Source organism: Ischnura elegans, chromosome 12 (genome assembly GCF_921293095.1).
Source record: "Ischnura elegans chromosome 12, ioIscEleg1.1, whole genome shotgun sequence".
NCBI lineage: Eukaryota > Metazoa > Arthropoda > Insecta > Odonata > Coenagrionidae > Ischnura > Ischnura elegans.
Genome location: NC_060257.1, coordinates 92,653,623 through 92,670,005, shown reverse-complemented (window position 1 = coordinate 92,670,005; position 16,383 = coordinate 92,653,623). Strand labels below are relative to the sequence as shown.

The 16,383-nt window shown below is 41.1% G+C and overlaps 1 protein-coding gene across 1 annotated transcript in view; it reads left to right on the top strand.

Annotated features, from left to right (window-relative positions):
* LOC124169232 (extensin-like) overlaps nt 1-9,932 on the top strand; it is a 44,868-nt gene extending 34,936 nt beyond the window's left edge. Inside the window, exons 8-9 of the mRNA XM_046547775.1 lie at nt 828-1,092; nt 8,568-9,932. Coding sequence (XP_046403731.1) covers nt 828-1,092; nt 8,568-8,925 — 623 coding nt within the window. The 3' untranslated portion in view covers nt 8,926-9,932. The remainder of the gene's footprint in view (nt 1-827; nt 1,093-8,567) is intronic.
* The last annotated feature ends 6,451 nt before the right edge of the window (nt 9,933-16,383 follow it).

The window sequence follows — 16,383 nt, the reverse complement described above, 5'->3', positions numbered from 1 at the left end:
CCCGATTTTGAGCATTCAATAGTCCGAGTTCAGTGATCCTCCCACAGAGGGATTTCCAATCGAATGGCATAATTAGTATCTATTTGAGCAATATGATCCTATCGAAATCCTTTAAAATCGATATTCATTGAAAGTACATCAATATCATAATATGAGTTTAAGCTCCATATTCCGCATTGATCTGCCTACACATGGTGTAAACTTTGCATTCGCAGCCGTAAATAATGCATTATACATTACTCAATAAGGATGAACTGATTGATGGTTCGCTTATTTTAACTTTCATTATTGGACATCTACACTAATATTGATCTCCGAGGTTACTTCCAGTCTCCATTAAATAAATAGTTATTTGATAATAATAAGTCCATAAGATAATGGAATCCATTTTCTCCCACAACAGTCGACCAAGTAAATTGCCCAGTGCGACATAAGTTGCTCTACCAAACAGCATCATACCTACTCTGAAACATTCAACCCCGGATTCATCGTGTAGACATTCAGAGAAGACCAGAAAATGTGACAAAAAATCGAGTCTTTCGCGTGTAGAGGATTTTGTGGTGCGACGTTTGCAATTCATCGAAAGACGCGTTTAAACGTAACCCCATAAGATATACATGTGAATTCACAGTCGATATATGTGGAGAACGTATCGATTGTTTGTACTCTCTCCTACCTGCGAATCATACAGATAAAAGATGCACATTCAACGCACCAAACCTCGACTGAATTCCTCAAACCTTGAGACAGGAGCGAGTAAAATGGATGCTGAAGAGTACTGAACACAATTATCATGCGATGTTTATGGTTCGCTTTTGTTTTTGAAGGTTTGGAAGAGCAGGGGGGAGGGCAGCACATGATGCTGGATCAGATGAAACTGGGAGATGAGCAGAATCCTTTGAGATCGCTGGAGCATCCCTCGTACGCGTCGTCCCTGGACCAGCAGCCCTTCCAGCCAGAGGAGATATTCCAGTTGGACGCTCCATTAAGGCCCTTCCACCACCATCAACTCCCTCCAGGCCCTGGAGTCATCCGGGACACCTCACCCCCACTCCTCCTGGACCTCGGATCTGGAAACACTATCACGCAAAGGTGAGCACTTCTGCTACGTCATCATCCCTTCCCACAATGCAGCACGGCCGTTAGTCACGTGCCAATTGGTTCCGCGTCCCCTCCATGTTGTCGCCACCCATCGCCGGCAGATAACCGCAGAGCACTTTGCGACCCCTTCCCTGTCTAACTTGCGGATGACTCACTGCCAATTAAAACTGGTCGCTTCACGTGAGAGCTGTTCCCTTCTCTACTAATGATCCTTATGAACAGTTTAAACCACTTTATATTTATTAAGGTGAAATGCAACTGGCACATACGGTGCATCGTCACCAAGAGTTGGAACTATCGTCGGCGGAAGCTCAGCCCCGTTAGATTGTGACAATGTCGTATGTTTCCCAAAATCCCTCTTGATGTGTTGATAACTGTGGCTAAAATCATCAACCTAAGTCAACAATCCCAGGATTGGTTGGACGCGGCTCTTAATTCCGCTCTCCTGCCTGCAAGCTTTTTCATATTTACGTATTTATTCAATTTTACATTCTCATTACGTTATTTTTGGAACAGAAAGTTGGTTAACAGATGATGATTCAGACAATGAGATCTTCCCAAAATCGTTCACTGTTCATCGGAAAGATAGAATTAATCGAGTGGGGGGCGGAGTTTTTATAGCTGTAAAGAATTCACTCGTAAGCCAAACGATAACCGTAACTGAGACCAGCGTTGATTTTGTGTGGTGTATAATTAAATGTCCAAATTCAAAACTATTTTATTATGTTCGTATTAAAGACCACCTAACTCAGATATAACGCCAATGTTGGATTTTCAAACTCAAATAAACAGCGTAGCATCCAAGTATCCTGAAAGAAACTTGATTGTAGGTGGAGATTTCAACGTAACTTCTATTGATTGGGAGACTTATAGGTTCATTCCTGGTGGGAGGGATAAAGTGATTTGCGAGGCTTTATTACACACTTTTACATCTAACTCATTGTTTCAAATACCATCCGCACTAAACAGATCAATTTGCAAGTAACCCTTTGAGTGACGTGTTTAGGTAAAAAACGTTGGCACTGTCGAAGGAATAAGTGACCATAGGGTAGTAACTGCAAAGTTTTCTCGAAATACCGCTGTAAACTTAAAAAAAGAGCGTAGAGTTTTCATATGTAAAAGAGCTGATTTTGATGGGCTTAAGAGTCATCCGAAAAATGCTTTCTCCGCGTTTCAAGAATGAATATTAAAGTGAAATGTAGAGGGCATTTGGAAAGCTTTTCTTTCGATCGTAACTTCGGGAATAAATAGCTACATCCCTAGTAAAATAGTAAAAGAAGGCAGCGAACCTAGATGGAACGACGCGGAAGTGAGAAAATCATTGAGGCGACAGAGAGCGTGTCATGCTAAAATGAAAAATGTCAGCACGGATGTATCCGCTAATGAACGCGAGATAATAATTAAAAAATATAGGATGGCTAAAGCCGCCACGAAGGAAGCGTTCAGGAATGCATTCACGAATTTTAAAAGAAAAACACTAGTAGAGCAGTTACATCTACATCTACAAATTACCCTGCGAGCCACCTCAAGGGTGTTTGGCAGGGGGTGATCAATCACCAGCATGCAGCATGCATTTGGACTCCCACATGCACACCACACCGTCCAAGAAACGTCCCGTATAATAACAAACTATACTACTATATGCTGTTAGAAATAGAATATAGAATAGAAATTCAGAAACATGCAGTAAGTTTTACATAGGTTAGTAGGCTACACTACAAGTCATGCAATCTATTTACGCGTTCTATTGCTGCCGTTATAATCTCTTATTGATCGTGGAAAAAATGACATTCGGAATCTGTCTGTTCTGCAATCTATCTCTCTTATTTTATTTATATGATCTGATCTTCCGTAGTACGTTGGCGTCCGCAAGATATGGTTAACTTCGTCAGAAAAGACACTGCTCTTGAATTTATCCAAAAGGTTTAGTCTATTTTTCAATCTACGGTCCGACAGAGATTCCCATCCGAGTTTATGTAAGAGGTCAGTTACACTAACAAGACTATCGTAACGACCTTTCACATACCTGGCAGCTCTTCTTTGCACGCGTTCTAACTCTGTTATTAAGCCTTTTTCATGAGGGTCCCAAACACTGGCAGCGTATTCCAAATGTGGTCTAACGAGGGAAAAGTAGCTAATTTCTCTCACTTTGTCGTCGCACTTTCCTAATATTCTTTTGACAAAACCCATTTTACGATTAGCTTGACCGGTTATTTCTCGAATATGTTTATTCCACGATAGATCATTATTGAGTCTAACCCCTAGATATTTCACAGATTCAACTGCCTTTAACTGCGCGCCCCGAATGACATAGTTACGCTGTAGGGAGTTATTCTTCTTCCAGAAATTCATTACGACGCATTTTTCCAAATTTAATTCTAACTGCCAAGCATCGCACCAAGCTTGGATAGCAGCAAGGTCATTCGTTAGTTCATCTATATCTTTGCTGGAACGAATTTCTCTGTAAACTACAGCGTCGTCTGCAAATAATCGTAACTTACTCTGCACTACTTCGCCAATGTCGTTTATATAAAGAAGGAATAGGAGTGGGCCAATGACACTACCCTGAGGAACGCCAGAAGTGACTCTAACCTCATTGGAGACTGCACCGTCTAATACTACTCTTTGGACGCGGTCGCTCAAAAATTCTCTAATCCAGGAAATGACATCTTCGTCTAGACCATAAGATTTCAGTTTTATTATTAACTTTCCGTGGGGTACTTTATCAAATGCCTTTTTGAAATCAAGAAAAATCGCGTCTACTGGAATGTTGTCTTCCCCGGAGACTAAAATATCGTGGGCGAAAAGCGCTAACTGAGTTTCGCACGATCTGCTTTTCCTGAATCCATGTTGATTTCCCATTAATAAGTTTTGCGCGTCTAGGTGTTTCATTACCGAGCTGACTACGATGTGTTCAAGGACTTTGCAAGAGATGGACGTTAAAGATATCGGCCTGTAATTAGATGGCTGTTCCTTGTCTCCACTTTTAAATATAGGCGTTACATTAGCGATTTTCCAGTCATTAGGTACTTCGTGTTGCTTGATGGATTTACTGAATATTAACTGCAAGTAGGGGGCAAGTTCTGAGGCTAGTTCTTTATATACGCGAGAAGGGATTTCGTCTGGACCAGGTGATTTATTTGGACTAAGCGATTTCAATATATTTTCTATTCCGAGCGTACTAATGTCAATAGCTGGCATCTTATGAATACAGGGATTGTCATCGGTCCCGGGTGAGTTTTCGGAAGGCTCCGTGAACACGCTCTTAAAGTAGGAATTTAATAAATTGGCTTTATCGTAACTTCTTGTCAACACATCTCCATTGTCGTTTCTCAGCGAACATACGGTAGATCGTTTACCTTGAACTTCCCTAACATATGACCAAAATGCTTTTGGGTTATCCTGTAACTGCTCTACTAGTGTTTTTCTTTTAAAATTCGTGAACGCATTCCTGAACGCTTCCTTCGTGGCGGCTTTAGTCATCCTATATTTTTTAATTATTAGCTCGCGTTCATTAGCGGATAAATCCGTGCTGACTTTTTTCATTTTAGCATGACACGCTCTCTGTCGCCTCAATGATTTTCTCACTTCCGCGTCGTACCATCTCGGTTCGCTGCCTTCTTTTACTATTTTACTGGGGATGTAGCTATTTATTCCCGAAGTTACGAGCGAAAGAAAAGCTTTCCAAGTATTCACTACATTTAACTTTAATACTGATTCTTGAAACTCGGGGAAAGCATTTTTCATATGACTCTTAAACCCATCAAAATTAGCTCTTTTAAAAATGAAAACTTTACGCTCTTTTTTAAAGTTTACAGCGGTATTTAGAGAAAACTTTGCAGTTACTACCCTATGGTCACTTATTCCTTCGACAGTGCCAACGTTTATTACCTGATGTGGTATATTTGTCGCTAATAAATCAAGAATATTTTCTCCTCTGTTCGGTGCGGATGCTATTTGAAACAATGAATTAGATGTGAAGGTGTGTAATAAAGCCTCGCAGATCACTTTATCCCTCCCACCAGGAAAAATTACGGGATAACCCAAAAGCATTTTGGTCATATGTTAGGGAAGTTCAAGGTGAACGATCTACCGTATGTTCGCTGAGAAGCGACAATGGAGATGTGTTGACAAACAGTTGTGATAAAGCCAATTTATTAAATTCCTACTTCAAGAGCGTGTTCACCGAGCCTTCCGAGAACTCACCCGAGACCGCTGACAATCTCTGCATACGAAAGATGCTGCATATTGACATTAGTACGCACAGAATAGAAAATATATTGAAATCGCTCAGTCCAAATAAATCACCTGGTCCAGACGAAATCCCTTCTCGCGTATATAAAGAACTAGCCTCAGAAATTGCCCCCTACTTGCAGTTAATATTCAGTAAATCCATCAAGCAACACGAAGTACCTAATGCCTGGAAAATCGGTAATCTAACGCCAATATTCAAAAGTGGAGACAAGGAAGGGCCATCTAATTACAGGCCGATATCTTTAACGTCCATCTCATGAAAAGTCCTTGAACACATCGTAGTCAGCTCGGTAATGAAACACCTAGACGCTCAAAACTTATTAATGAGAACTCAACATGGATTCAGGAAAAGCAGATCGTGCGAAACCCAGTTAGCGCTTTTCGCCCACGATATTTTAGTCACCGGAGAAGACAACATTCCAGTAGATTTTCTTGATTTCAAAAAGCATTTGCTAAAGTACCACACGGAGAGCTAATAATAAAACTGAAATCTTATGGTATAGATGAATATGTCATTTCCTGGATAAGAGAACTTTTGAGCGACCGCGTCCAAACAGTAGTATTAGACGGTGCAGTCTCCAATGAGGTTAGAGTCACTTCTGGCGTCCCTCAGGGTAGTGTCATTGGTCCACATCTATTCCTTCTTTTCATAAACGACATTGGCGAAGTAGTACACAGTTAGTTACGATTATTTGCAGACGACGCTGTAGTGTACAGAGAAATCCGTTCCAGCAGAGATATAGATGAACTAACGAATGACCTTGCTGCTATCCAATCGTGGTGCGATGCTTGCCAGTCAGAATAAAAAATTTTTAAATGCGTCGTAATGAATTTCTGGAGGAAGAATAACTCCCTACAACGTAGCTATATAATTCGGAGTATCCAATTAGCGACTGTTGAATCCGTGAAATATCTAGGAGTTAGACTCAATAATGATCTATCGTGGAATAAACATACACGTGAAATAACCGGTCAAGCTAATCGTAAAATGGGTTTTGTTAAAAGAATATTAGGAAAGTGCGACGACAAAGTGAGAGAAATTAGCTAGTTTTCCCTCGTTAGACCCCATTTAGAATACACTGCCAGTGTTTGGGACCCTCATGAAAAAGGCCTAATTACAGAGTTAGAACGCGTGCTAAGAAGACCTGGTAGGTAGGTGAAGGGTCGTTACGATAGTCTTGTTACTGTAACTGATCTCCTAGATAAACTCGAATGGGAATATCTGTCTGAGCGTAGATTGAAAAATAGACTAAACCTTTTAGATAAATTCAAGAGCAGTGTCTTTTCAAACGAAGTTAACCATATCTTACGGACGCCAACATACTACGGAAGATCAGATCATATAAATAAAATAAGAGAGATAGATTGTAGAACAGACAGATTCCGAATGTCATTTTTTCCACGATCAATAAGAGATTATAACGGCAGCGATAGAACTCATAAAGAGATTGCATGACTTGTGGTGTAGCCAACTAACCTATGTAAAACTTAATGCATGTTTCTTAATTTTATTATTATTTCTAACAACATATGGTAGTATAATTTGTTAGTATACGTGACGTTTTTTGGACCGTGTCGTGTGCATGTGGGAGTCCAATTTCATGCTGCATGCTGGTGATTGATCACCCCCTGCCAAACACTCTAGAGGTGGCTCGCAGGGTATGATGTAGATGTAACATGTGCCCTGTAATGGTCCTCTGACCGTGTGTAGCTTCTTCCCGTAAACTTCTCCTAATTTCGCTATGTTGTAAATATGTTTTCATGCATTGATATTTTGACCCTTGCTTATTTTAATGACAATTTTTTTACAATTGAATAGTTCCATTTCACAGTTTTATTGTTAATTTTTTCAAGCTTATACATTAATTCTTTTGTTCGCCACTTTCAAAAAATGAGGGCCTTGGAGCACACGTTGGAGTACCACGTCTAGAAGTAATAAACGTGCTTTACTGTTCGTAGGGGAATCGAATGCCTATAACAATCCGTTCAGCAATATATCTGACTATTTCGCTTCTGTCGGTCGAGGAAACACTCTGTGGTTCTAATACGATGTTCCACGAGTCGCTTTGAAAATATCTATTGCCTCAAGCAAACAATCCCACCTCGTATCCTCCATGTCTCCAGCAGTTCCCTGCATTATACATGTAAAAGCTATGTAACAGTATTTGCTTGCTTGTAGAAGTTTGTTAGAAGATTTTCACGAATCGTGCAACTTTCCTTTGTTATTTTTTAAGTTTACGGATTACGTCTTTGTGCGCCGATGCCCATGCACTCGCTGAGTATTCAAAGTGAGACCAGACGAGAGCGAATTAGCAGCATTACCTTTTTCTCACATTTTCATTCGAAAATCTTCTCAATCCACGCTTGACGAAGCCTGATACCTTCAGGGATCTGCCAAAAATACCTATTTTGTTATTTACATGTGCTCCTCTCCTTAGGTTTGAAATTATCGTTGGTACCTACAAGATATGTCACTTCATCAGGATCTCACATGTTAAACTCATGTGCATGGGGATAGTTCGCAAGAAATGCCACTTCGCCGTCAACTTTCTCAGACTCCCCTCTCTCCATTCACGTTGATTAGGTCCGATGAGAGTATTCAATGCTCACTAATTTCGCGATACATGTCAGCGTCGTCATCAAATTATTTTTATCATATTTTACTGCTATTTCGGAAACACAAGCCATCAATGAAGTGAACAAAAGGGGGCCGATTACGCTTCCTTGCGGGAATTCTTCTTCAGTCTTTAAAACTATTTCAGAGGTAATTAAGTCGAGAACTAATTTTTGCCCACGACCACCAAGGGTCAGGGCCGGATCAAAGGGATGAACCAAAGAGCCTATGCCAACCACTAAGTATGATCCTTCCGCCAATATATGTGGAGGTAAATATTACAAAAAGTGGAAAAACATGCTTGAGGGGATTCCAAGTGAAGCTGGATTGTGTTTTCGTTAAAATTTAATCGTCAACATTGACGTTAATAAATGGTTAACGCTGCTGATAAAAAAATCACTATCCGTAGCCGTTGTTGATATAGCTATTATCGGAAATAGTGGCACCTAGCGGCCTCCAACCAAAACGGCCAAAACCCCCACATCCTAAATCCGGCCCTGACAAGGGTTATCCAAACGATGCAATTCCAGTGGAAATGGTGTTATAAGTAAATAGGCCAGTGATTGCTTGATTAATTCGTTCGCCTATTCCTCTCCAGCAACAGGCACCTTCCCCAGGCGGAATCGCATCCAGCGGGCGGCCCCTTCGAACCTGCGAGACAGCAGGGGGTGGAGGAGTGGGGGTACTGCGCGGGCCCCCCTAGGGCCTGGCCCCAGGTCCCCAACCAACCCTGCTACCCCTCGCAGCAGAGCACGCAGGACCCTGGGGACGTGGACGAATTCCTGGGCGGCCTGCAGGGCGGGAACCTCGCCGACGAACTCATGCTGTGCGCCGGCCTGCTAGACTCGCTCCCGCGCGCCAACACACCTCAACAACAACAACAACAACAGTGCATCAACAACAACAACAGTGTCCCGTCCGAATCAAACTACCCGCAGCATTACCTCCCTCACTGAAGTGTGAGTCATTCCATGGGTGGGGTGCACGCGATGGAGTGACGCTTGTCGGGATAAGCTGAAGACCTTCCCGAAGTGGAAATGCACCTTCAAATGGAAACATTGGAATATTACAGCGTGATTTTTGAAGTGCCAAAATTGTGCGAGAGCGTTGGTGTGGTGGCGACTCCTTGGGGTGAAACGCCGAATGCGGGTGCGGGGATTTTTCACAGTCTCCCTGAATGAGTGCTTTGAGTGGGGCACTTCTAGCTTGACACTCCGTCCGTCGGATGGGACGTTGGGCCGTGGTCCCCTCGGAGCAAGACACCGGGTTTCTCTCCACCCACTCTCTCTCTCTTCCTCCCCATCCTCATGACCGCAGCTGACGGACGTCGCCTCCAGTATCAAATCGGACCGAAAGTCGGAAAAGATCGCGGTGAGGGCTGTTTTATCAAGAGCGCATCCAAATCCGAATTCTACGATGAGAGGAAACAAGACAGCTGTCTTTCAAAGTGTCCAGGTGTACTGTGTTGACGCAGGGTCAGGGTACGGCTGCACGCAGCTCATTGGCACTCAGCTCGTGCATTCAATGGCATCGCCTCACTCCTTTCCGAAGGCGACGCGGGTTGTTTTGGCAACTGCGGACGATCGGAGTGAAAAAGGAAATATCAGCACAATTTATCGCACAGTGAATCCAATTGGTCGTGAAGAACTTAATTACATGCATCGTTTTTATACATGGCCCGACTTTAAAATGGCTTGAGGCGGAAATTTCAGGATGAACTTGGGAATATCGCCATTCGATTGTTTTGAGAGTAGTGTTCTCGTCAACTATGAAGTCCGACTAGAGAGCGGGTTCTGATCGCCTTCTGTTAAATGTGCTTGTTGTTTACGATCGAGAGACAATATGGTGTACATGTGTAAATATGTGATACGACACCGCCCTCCTACGGAATGTGAAATCCACACTCCAGAATGATCTCCTCTTCATGATGTGTATAAAATGTTAATAACTGTTACCTCACTCGAATATTAAACATAATTTAAGAGAAACCTCTGCGGAGTTTTTATTTGCGTGAATTCCTCTTCGTTTCATTAGCACCTCAATGTCAATCCCGGTGAAACGTACCCCCAAACAGCATTGTGATACATTTTTGATATAAATTTTTTGTCAAAAACCACTACTACAAACTAGTGATACATTTTACGCGTAAAAAATTATGGTGATATACAGTCACTTTCAAAAGTCGGTCCCCATACCTGGCGCAGCCGTCTCCGTTATTCTCCGAAGTCGACCTTCGCGTATTGCTTACACGTTCCTTGTCCACTGGGGATCGATTCGACTTGATCAGGTAGTACAAATGGTGCAACTTGACTACTTTAACCGTCGTCAAGAGCCCCACGCACGATTTCAGAGGTAGGAAGGCCGCGTGAACCTCCCCCCCCCCCCACGCAGCCAAACAATTCCACCACCAAAGAAAGCGGAGAAGAATATATGGGTTTTTCCGGCAAGTAACCCATCGCACGAGGAAGAGAGGAGACATCTGTTTAGTTTGGTAAACTTATACAAAACATATTGTGCAAATAAATTTTCGGAGCATTTCGAGCATGTTACTCCAATATTTTTTCTTTACATCGCCTGGTGAAAAATACGTAAATATATACGCCTATGTAAATATTGTCATTTGCGTCACGGTTACCATCCGTCATCGCGTTCATCCATGCCGGCGGTTAAAGATTTTCAGACATGTTTTCAATGTTTACAAGTTAAATAGCAGTCACTCCCCAAGTAGTAGGTTATTCGGACTACAAGTAGTGCCTACATTTTGAATAACGCAACTTATTCCCATACTGTGAATAGAAAATCAGAAGAAGTTTTTAAATTTTTATCGGTCAAAACTACCGGTACCGCAATTTTTTATGGTAGAAGATAATTTTGCATTATTTTTTCGAATAAGCAATTGGATTGTCTTTAAATTTTATTGAATTGCTTTTAAGATAAACATAAATTTTCACTAAAAGAAGCAGCGAGATGTTTAATGGCATCAAGTGAAATGGCAGGCTGTTAGACCATAATGCGTCGTAGGAAGTGTTGTCCTTTTGTTTATGGGAAATACTCTTACATTAATATTGTTCATTTTTTTAAGAAAAACAGTACAAGCAACATGTGCGTGGAGTTATGATGGTGAGTCAACCAGTTAGGGTGGTCATAGAAAAACATCATTTACCTGCCCTTCTGAATTGAAGATTTTACGAATCACCGTGCCTGCGCCCCTCCCAACTTGAACTTACCCCTTTAATTAAAAGTGACGCCCATTCGCATTAGGCCCTTTCATTCTAACCATATCCTTACTTTCATCCTTCCCCTCCCCCGTCACCAAAAATCTCTCGACCATGGATAGCACTTCTTCTTTTTTTCCTCTCCATCCTTCTCACCTTTTCCTTTCTTTTTTATACTCACATCTCGGATGCCTTCATTCTTTTCTTGTCCCTCTTTTGTCGTCGCCTAAGTTTCCACACCGTCAAACGCTACATCGCAAGCAGTATATTTGGCAGCTCATAAGTTTAATTTGTATAAATAATGCAGAAATAGTCATTAGGTACCCAACACGGTATATTTTTATCGGATGAATATTATGCGTGCGTAGTTTAGTGTCAGTAGGAATATGATCAGTATTTGTTCGCACGTAAGACTGACTCAAGGTATTCATTACATGAGTGTAAGTTCTATTTATGATGTAAAACCACTTATACATAATAATGTGTAGGATATTTCCCTGCATGATATCAGCAGGCGCCAATTACGACTGGTTTTAGCAGAAAAAAAAGAAACGAAAAAGGGGGAAGACTTAGGTTAACCTCTCAATGAAGGGGCAAAGATAAAACATATAGTATCAATGTGCCTTTAAATGGCAAGAAATAGGCATACAAGTCATGTAATTAATGCTTCCGTTGGTATTTTCATTATAGAAAATATATTTATGGTGACTATTAAGACATTCGAACTTTCGATGAACATAAAGATGTCGGTTAATTACTTCCTGATACCTCGAATGTATAAAGCATTATTTAAATATTTGTTCGTATAGGATATGTTAGTAACGACTGGAATAAATATGATACAGAATTAAACGTTACAATTTAGCGCACATTAATATTTTTGATTTCTCGCGTGATGAGACACGTAGAAAAATGTAGTACAAACCATGGTAAACATATGTATCCTAAGAAAATGGTTAGGAATAACGAATGCGCCAAACAGTGTGTTTGAAATACTTAAACATAGAGCAACATATATTGATGGTGTTGGTAATAATGTGTTAAAGGTATAATCTAGAAGGTTATTTTGTAGGAAACTTTTTGAATACTCTTTCAGACGTAAATTCCAATTTTCGTTTCTTCCTCATATGTGCGTTGCGACGCAGATACGTCTCGTTATTTTTTAGTGCAAGCCAGACAACTCGGAATATCCATCTCAGAATACTATCAGGGTGGGAATCCCATGACTGAGAACATATGCTTCGCCTTGTGTTGTGGCACTGGGAGTCGGGGAAGTCGCGAAGAATTTAGGAATAGTGAAGAATGCCTCGGGAAGACTTGCGCGGACGGTGAGAGTAAGTCAAACTGGCCCGTTCAAGACACAGAAGGCATAGCCAATACCCGAAGTTCGACCTCCGAGAAAAACGTAGTTGCTCGCGCTGGCCGTGGGGACCTACTTTTGAAAGTGACTGTACATACTATTGAAATTATTCTTTCTTTACATCATTCAAACATTTAGAAAAGGAATAATGAGAGGGAAAATGTTGGATTTACCGCTTATTTGGATCCAAAAAGTCAAAATGTGAAGTGAGGGCACAAATCGCCGATAATAGGGAAACTGCATGCTTTTTATAAACAGTATGCTGATACACTACAGTAAATACTTACTACCGCAGTATACTTTTTCCGCTTGAAATTCAGTTTATACAGTAGAAAATGACTCCCAAAAGTCTCCCGAGTTTCGCGGGCAAAAAAATACCGCCCCCACTAATCTTACGCCGCGCCGTGACGTCAAAATTCAGTAGGAGTAGTAGATCCAAGCCCTGGGAGCGTCGCGTCGTTGCCATAGGCGGATCTAGAGAGGGGGGGGGGCACGGGAGCGCGGGCCCCCCCCCCCCCCCAGTCCCTTTAAAAATATGCAAGATTTTTAATACGGTCCCGTTATCATTGCGTTCGTTTTGTATTACGGGGTATCCTTGTGCCCCTCCAGAACAAAATCCGGGATACGGCCTTGCTTGTGCCCCCCCAGAAAGAAATCCTGGATCCGCCCCTGGTCGTAGCTGCAGGTTTGGAAGAGTCACGTTGCGTTTTAAGGAGAACATGGCTGAAGGAAGGAACAAATACAAGTGGTGCATTGTTCCTCTGTGCAATAACACCCCAGAAAATATTTTCGTCAGCGTTCCCAATGAGAAAATTTAGAAGAAAAGCCGCAATGCATGCCGTCCGTCGGGATGAGCGTTGCAAGAAAAATAAGAGTATAAAAATAGAATGATAAATTCGTGTGCTGTGTTTGCGAAAATAACTTAATTTAAATAATATTTCATCGAATGAGTAACTTGAACCTGAGATTTTTCTATAATTCGGCCACCATTGAATAAAATCTTCGAGATGGGTACGATGGATTTGAACTATTTATGGTACTTGTTCAATTTCAGTTGCGGAAGGATATGGAAAAGTCCATGATGTTTAAAATCAAGGTAGGAAATACGAAAATAAAGAGCAATGTTTTTCCCCATACTGTCGATTGCCAGCCAAGAATACCAGCGTTTTCTCCTACTGTCAGCGTCAAAATGATGTGCCGCTGTACTTCGCAAAATTTTTATCTGGGCTTCAGGGCATTCGATGATAATGAATTATGTGTAATTTTAGAAACAAATCAATTCTAAATTTTTATTTATTTTTTATTTTACGAAAAATTGATAAATTTAGACTCACCAGGGCAATAAATGACTGCGGGAACCGTAAAATTAGCCGTTCTGTCAACTCCGTTAACTTTGTAACTCAACTGCAAGGAAAAACTACTAGTTCTACAGCATTCACTTTCCGCAATTAGTTGTTTACATCAATGTAGATTAACAAAATGGATTTTGCGTATTTTTAGAGCACATATTTTGTTGCCAATTGACGAACATGTTTAAACATTATCTAGTTCTACAATTAACCCCGAAAGAAAAATAAAACTGATAGAAACACTTTTTAATTTATTTATAAGTTTTCAATGATCAATAATATGTAAAGATATTGATATTTGTGAAGGTTAATCGATTCTACCAATGCCATGTTGCCAAACAGGGCAGCGGCGGGTAAACCTAGGGCAGCTGCTGTGAAAATGGATCGGAGACGCATTACAAAGGACGTTGTAGATGGAAAAAAATGATGAAATCCAGAGGTGGTCACAAAAGGATGAATCATATAGCATTCTTTGATTTTATTCTACGCCGTTGCTTGCTTTTCAGAAAACGTTGAATCACAAGAAGAATGTTCCGCGGCCCTTGATTGAGAAACTTTTGAAGGAGGAGCAGAAGACATGCGTGGATCAGCAATTTCCATTTAGTTGTGAAGCGCACCAAATGGGAAATGTTGTGGGATTTTTGATGGAAAGTCATACCCAAAGAATGTGCAGTTCTCTCACATGTTGCTCTCTCCCCAGTAAAAACCAAAGAGAAATTGGTTTTGGATGATATTTTCACCCCGGAATCCAGTGATGGTGAGAGTGCAGGTGAAGGTTATCACTCAAAGATTTCCGATTCGGAATTTTTAAGTGATAACGATCGCAATGACGATAAGCTCGTCTTGAGAGTAGGTACAAGATATATCATGAGAAAAGCTCCCAAAATTTATTAAGGACTCAGTCGGGAGAATATTCATATTTTAATGTTGCTTTAGGAAGGCCTTAATTACAAAGGTAACTTCTTAACACCTGAAGACGTTGTGTTTATTATATTGATCGAAGTGCAATTGACTGATTCTTTCTGCAGAATAGGAAGTGACTTCGGGGTTTTTGAGTCACAAGCTGGGAGTTTGTGGTGGAACTTCGCGCATATTATCGCTACTAAATTGTAAAAATTAATAGTCTGGCTTCCTCAGATTCCAATCTTAAAGAGCTTCGTGTCGCCTTCCAGGTAAGGTATTTTTAAGTTGAAAGTAGCATCGACAGCTTTGAGGTGGAAAATAAGTTCACCATAAGACTCTCTACCGGACCAGCCAAAAGAATACGCATGTCACGTAAATAGACGCTTTCGCCAATATTACATGCAAATCTCACTTTGTTATGACCAATAAAACATTTCAGATGCACTTCAGCTACCTTTCACTTTTCGGCATCGACTTTCGGCGCCGACGAAGTCTTCAGTTTCACTGAAATACCCTGTTATCATGATGGAATCAGTAACAGGAAGCCTGCTAGAATCAGCCTAAGAATGGTCATATTCCGTCATCTTTACGCAATCTATCGCTTTCAATGAAGGAAAATAGATCAAACAACAGCCCTGTAGTCACAATAAATAACTCCGATACGTCTGCACTTCAAGAAATGAATCATAACCACGCCGTCGCTTGTATTCAAGCATGCAACCTCTACCATGGCCGTGCCGCCGTGCCTCCGCGTACTGAATAATGACGTCACTTTATAAACAGCCAATCATCGGGCGTTCTCGATTCTCACTTGTATTTTTGAAAATTCTCGTGAACTTTGAAGAATTAAATTTCGCAAACCACGTCATGAAACAATAAAAAAAACTTTCTCCGTGATCTGCAAACATATATATTTCTATAATTTTGGGGCTCTTGATTACATCTGAAATATATGCAAGTTCCCTATTATGGGTAGAGTGCGGGTTGCATATATTCGAATGCATCGGGTAATCGCATATTTCATTTAAAATAAACACACGTTTGGTTTTCTTGATGCTGAAAGTAAATTTCATAATTCTGATGTAACTGAGACCGCCAATGTTGTTATTGTTTGGTATTTAAAGGCGTTTTTTCCCGATTCTCAATTGAAATTTTAGTGCTTTGGCGGCTGTGGTTAATACTAGCCGAACGGCGGATTCGGATCTGAGACGCTGATTGAAGTTGGATGAAGCTTTTTTGCTTGAATTGAAATTGATTCCGAAGGGAAGTGACCGACGCGACCCCTTTCTACAGAGTAGCGAAACACCAGATTAGGGAACACCATGTCAGTAATAGCTTTTCAGTCACTGAGAATAGCGGACCAATTATGTTCATCATGTAACACAAATCAGCCAATCACCAGCGATGCCTGGGGTCGAGAAAAGTGATGGTAAACACGAATCACTAAGAATCTTGAAAAGAGATTGATCACAAAAGGACACCTAACGGAGAAGGCTGATGTTTTAGAATCGACGTAGTAGCGAAAAATTTCATGATCAACCAACGGTCACAGCACACGAGGAGCAATATTCCAGAATGCTCCAAACA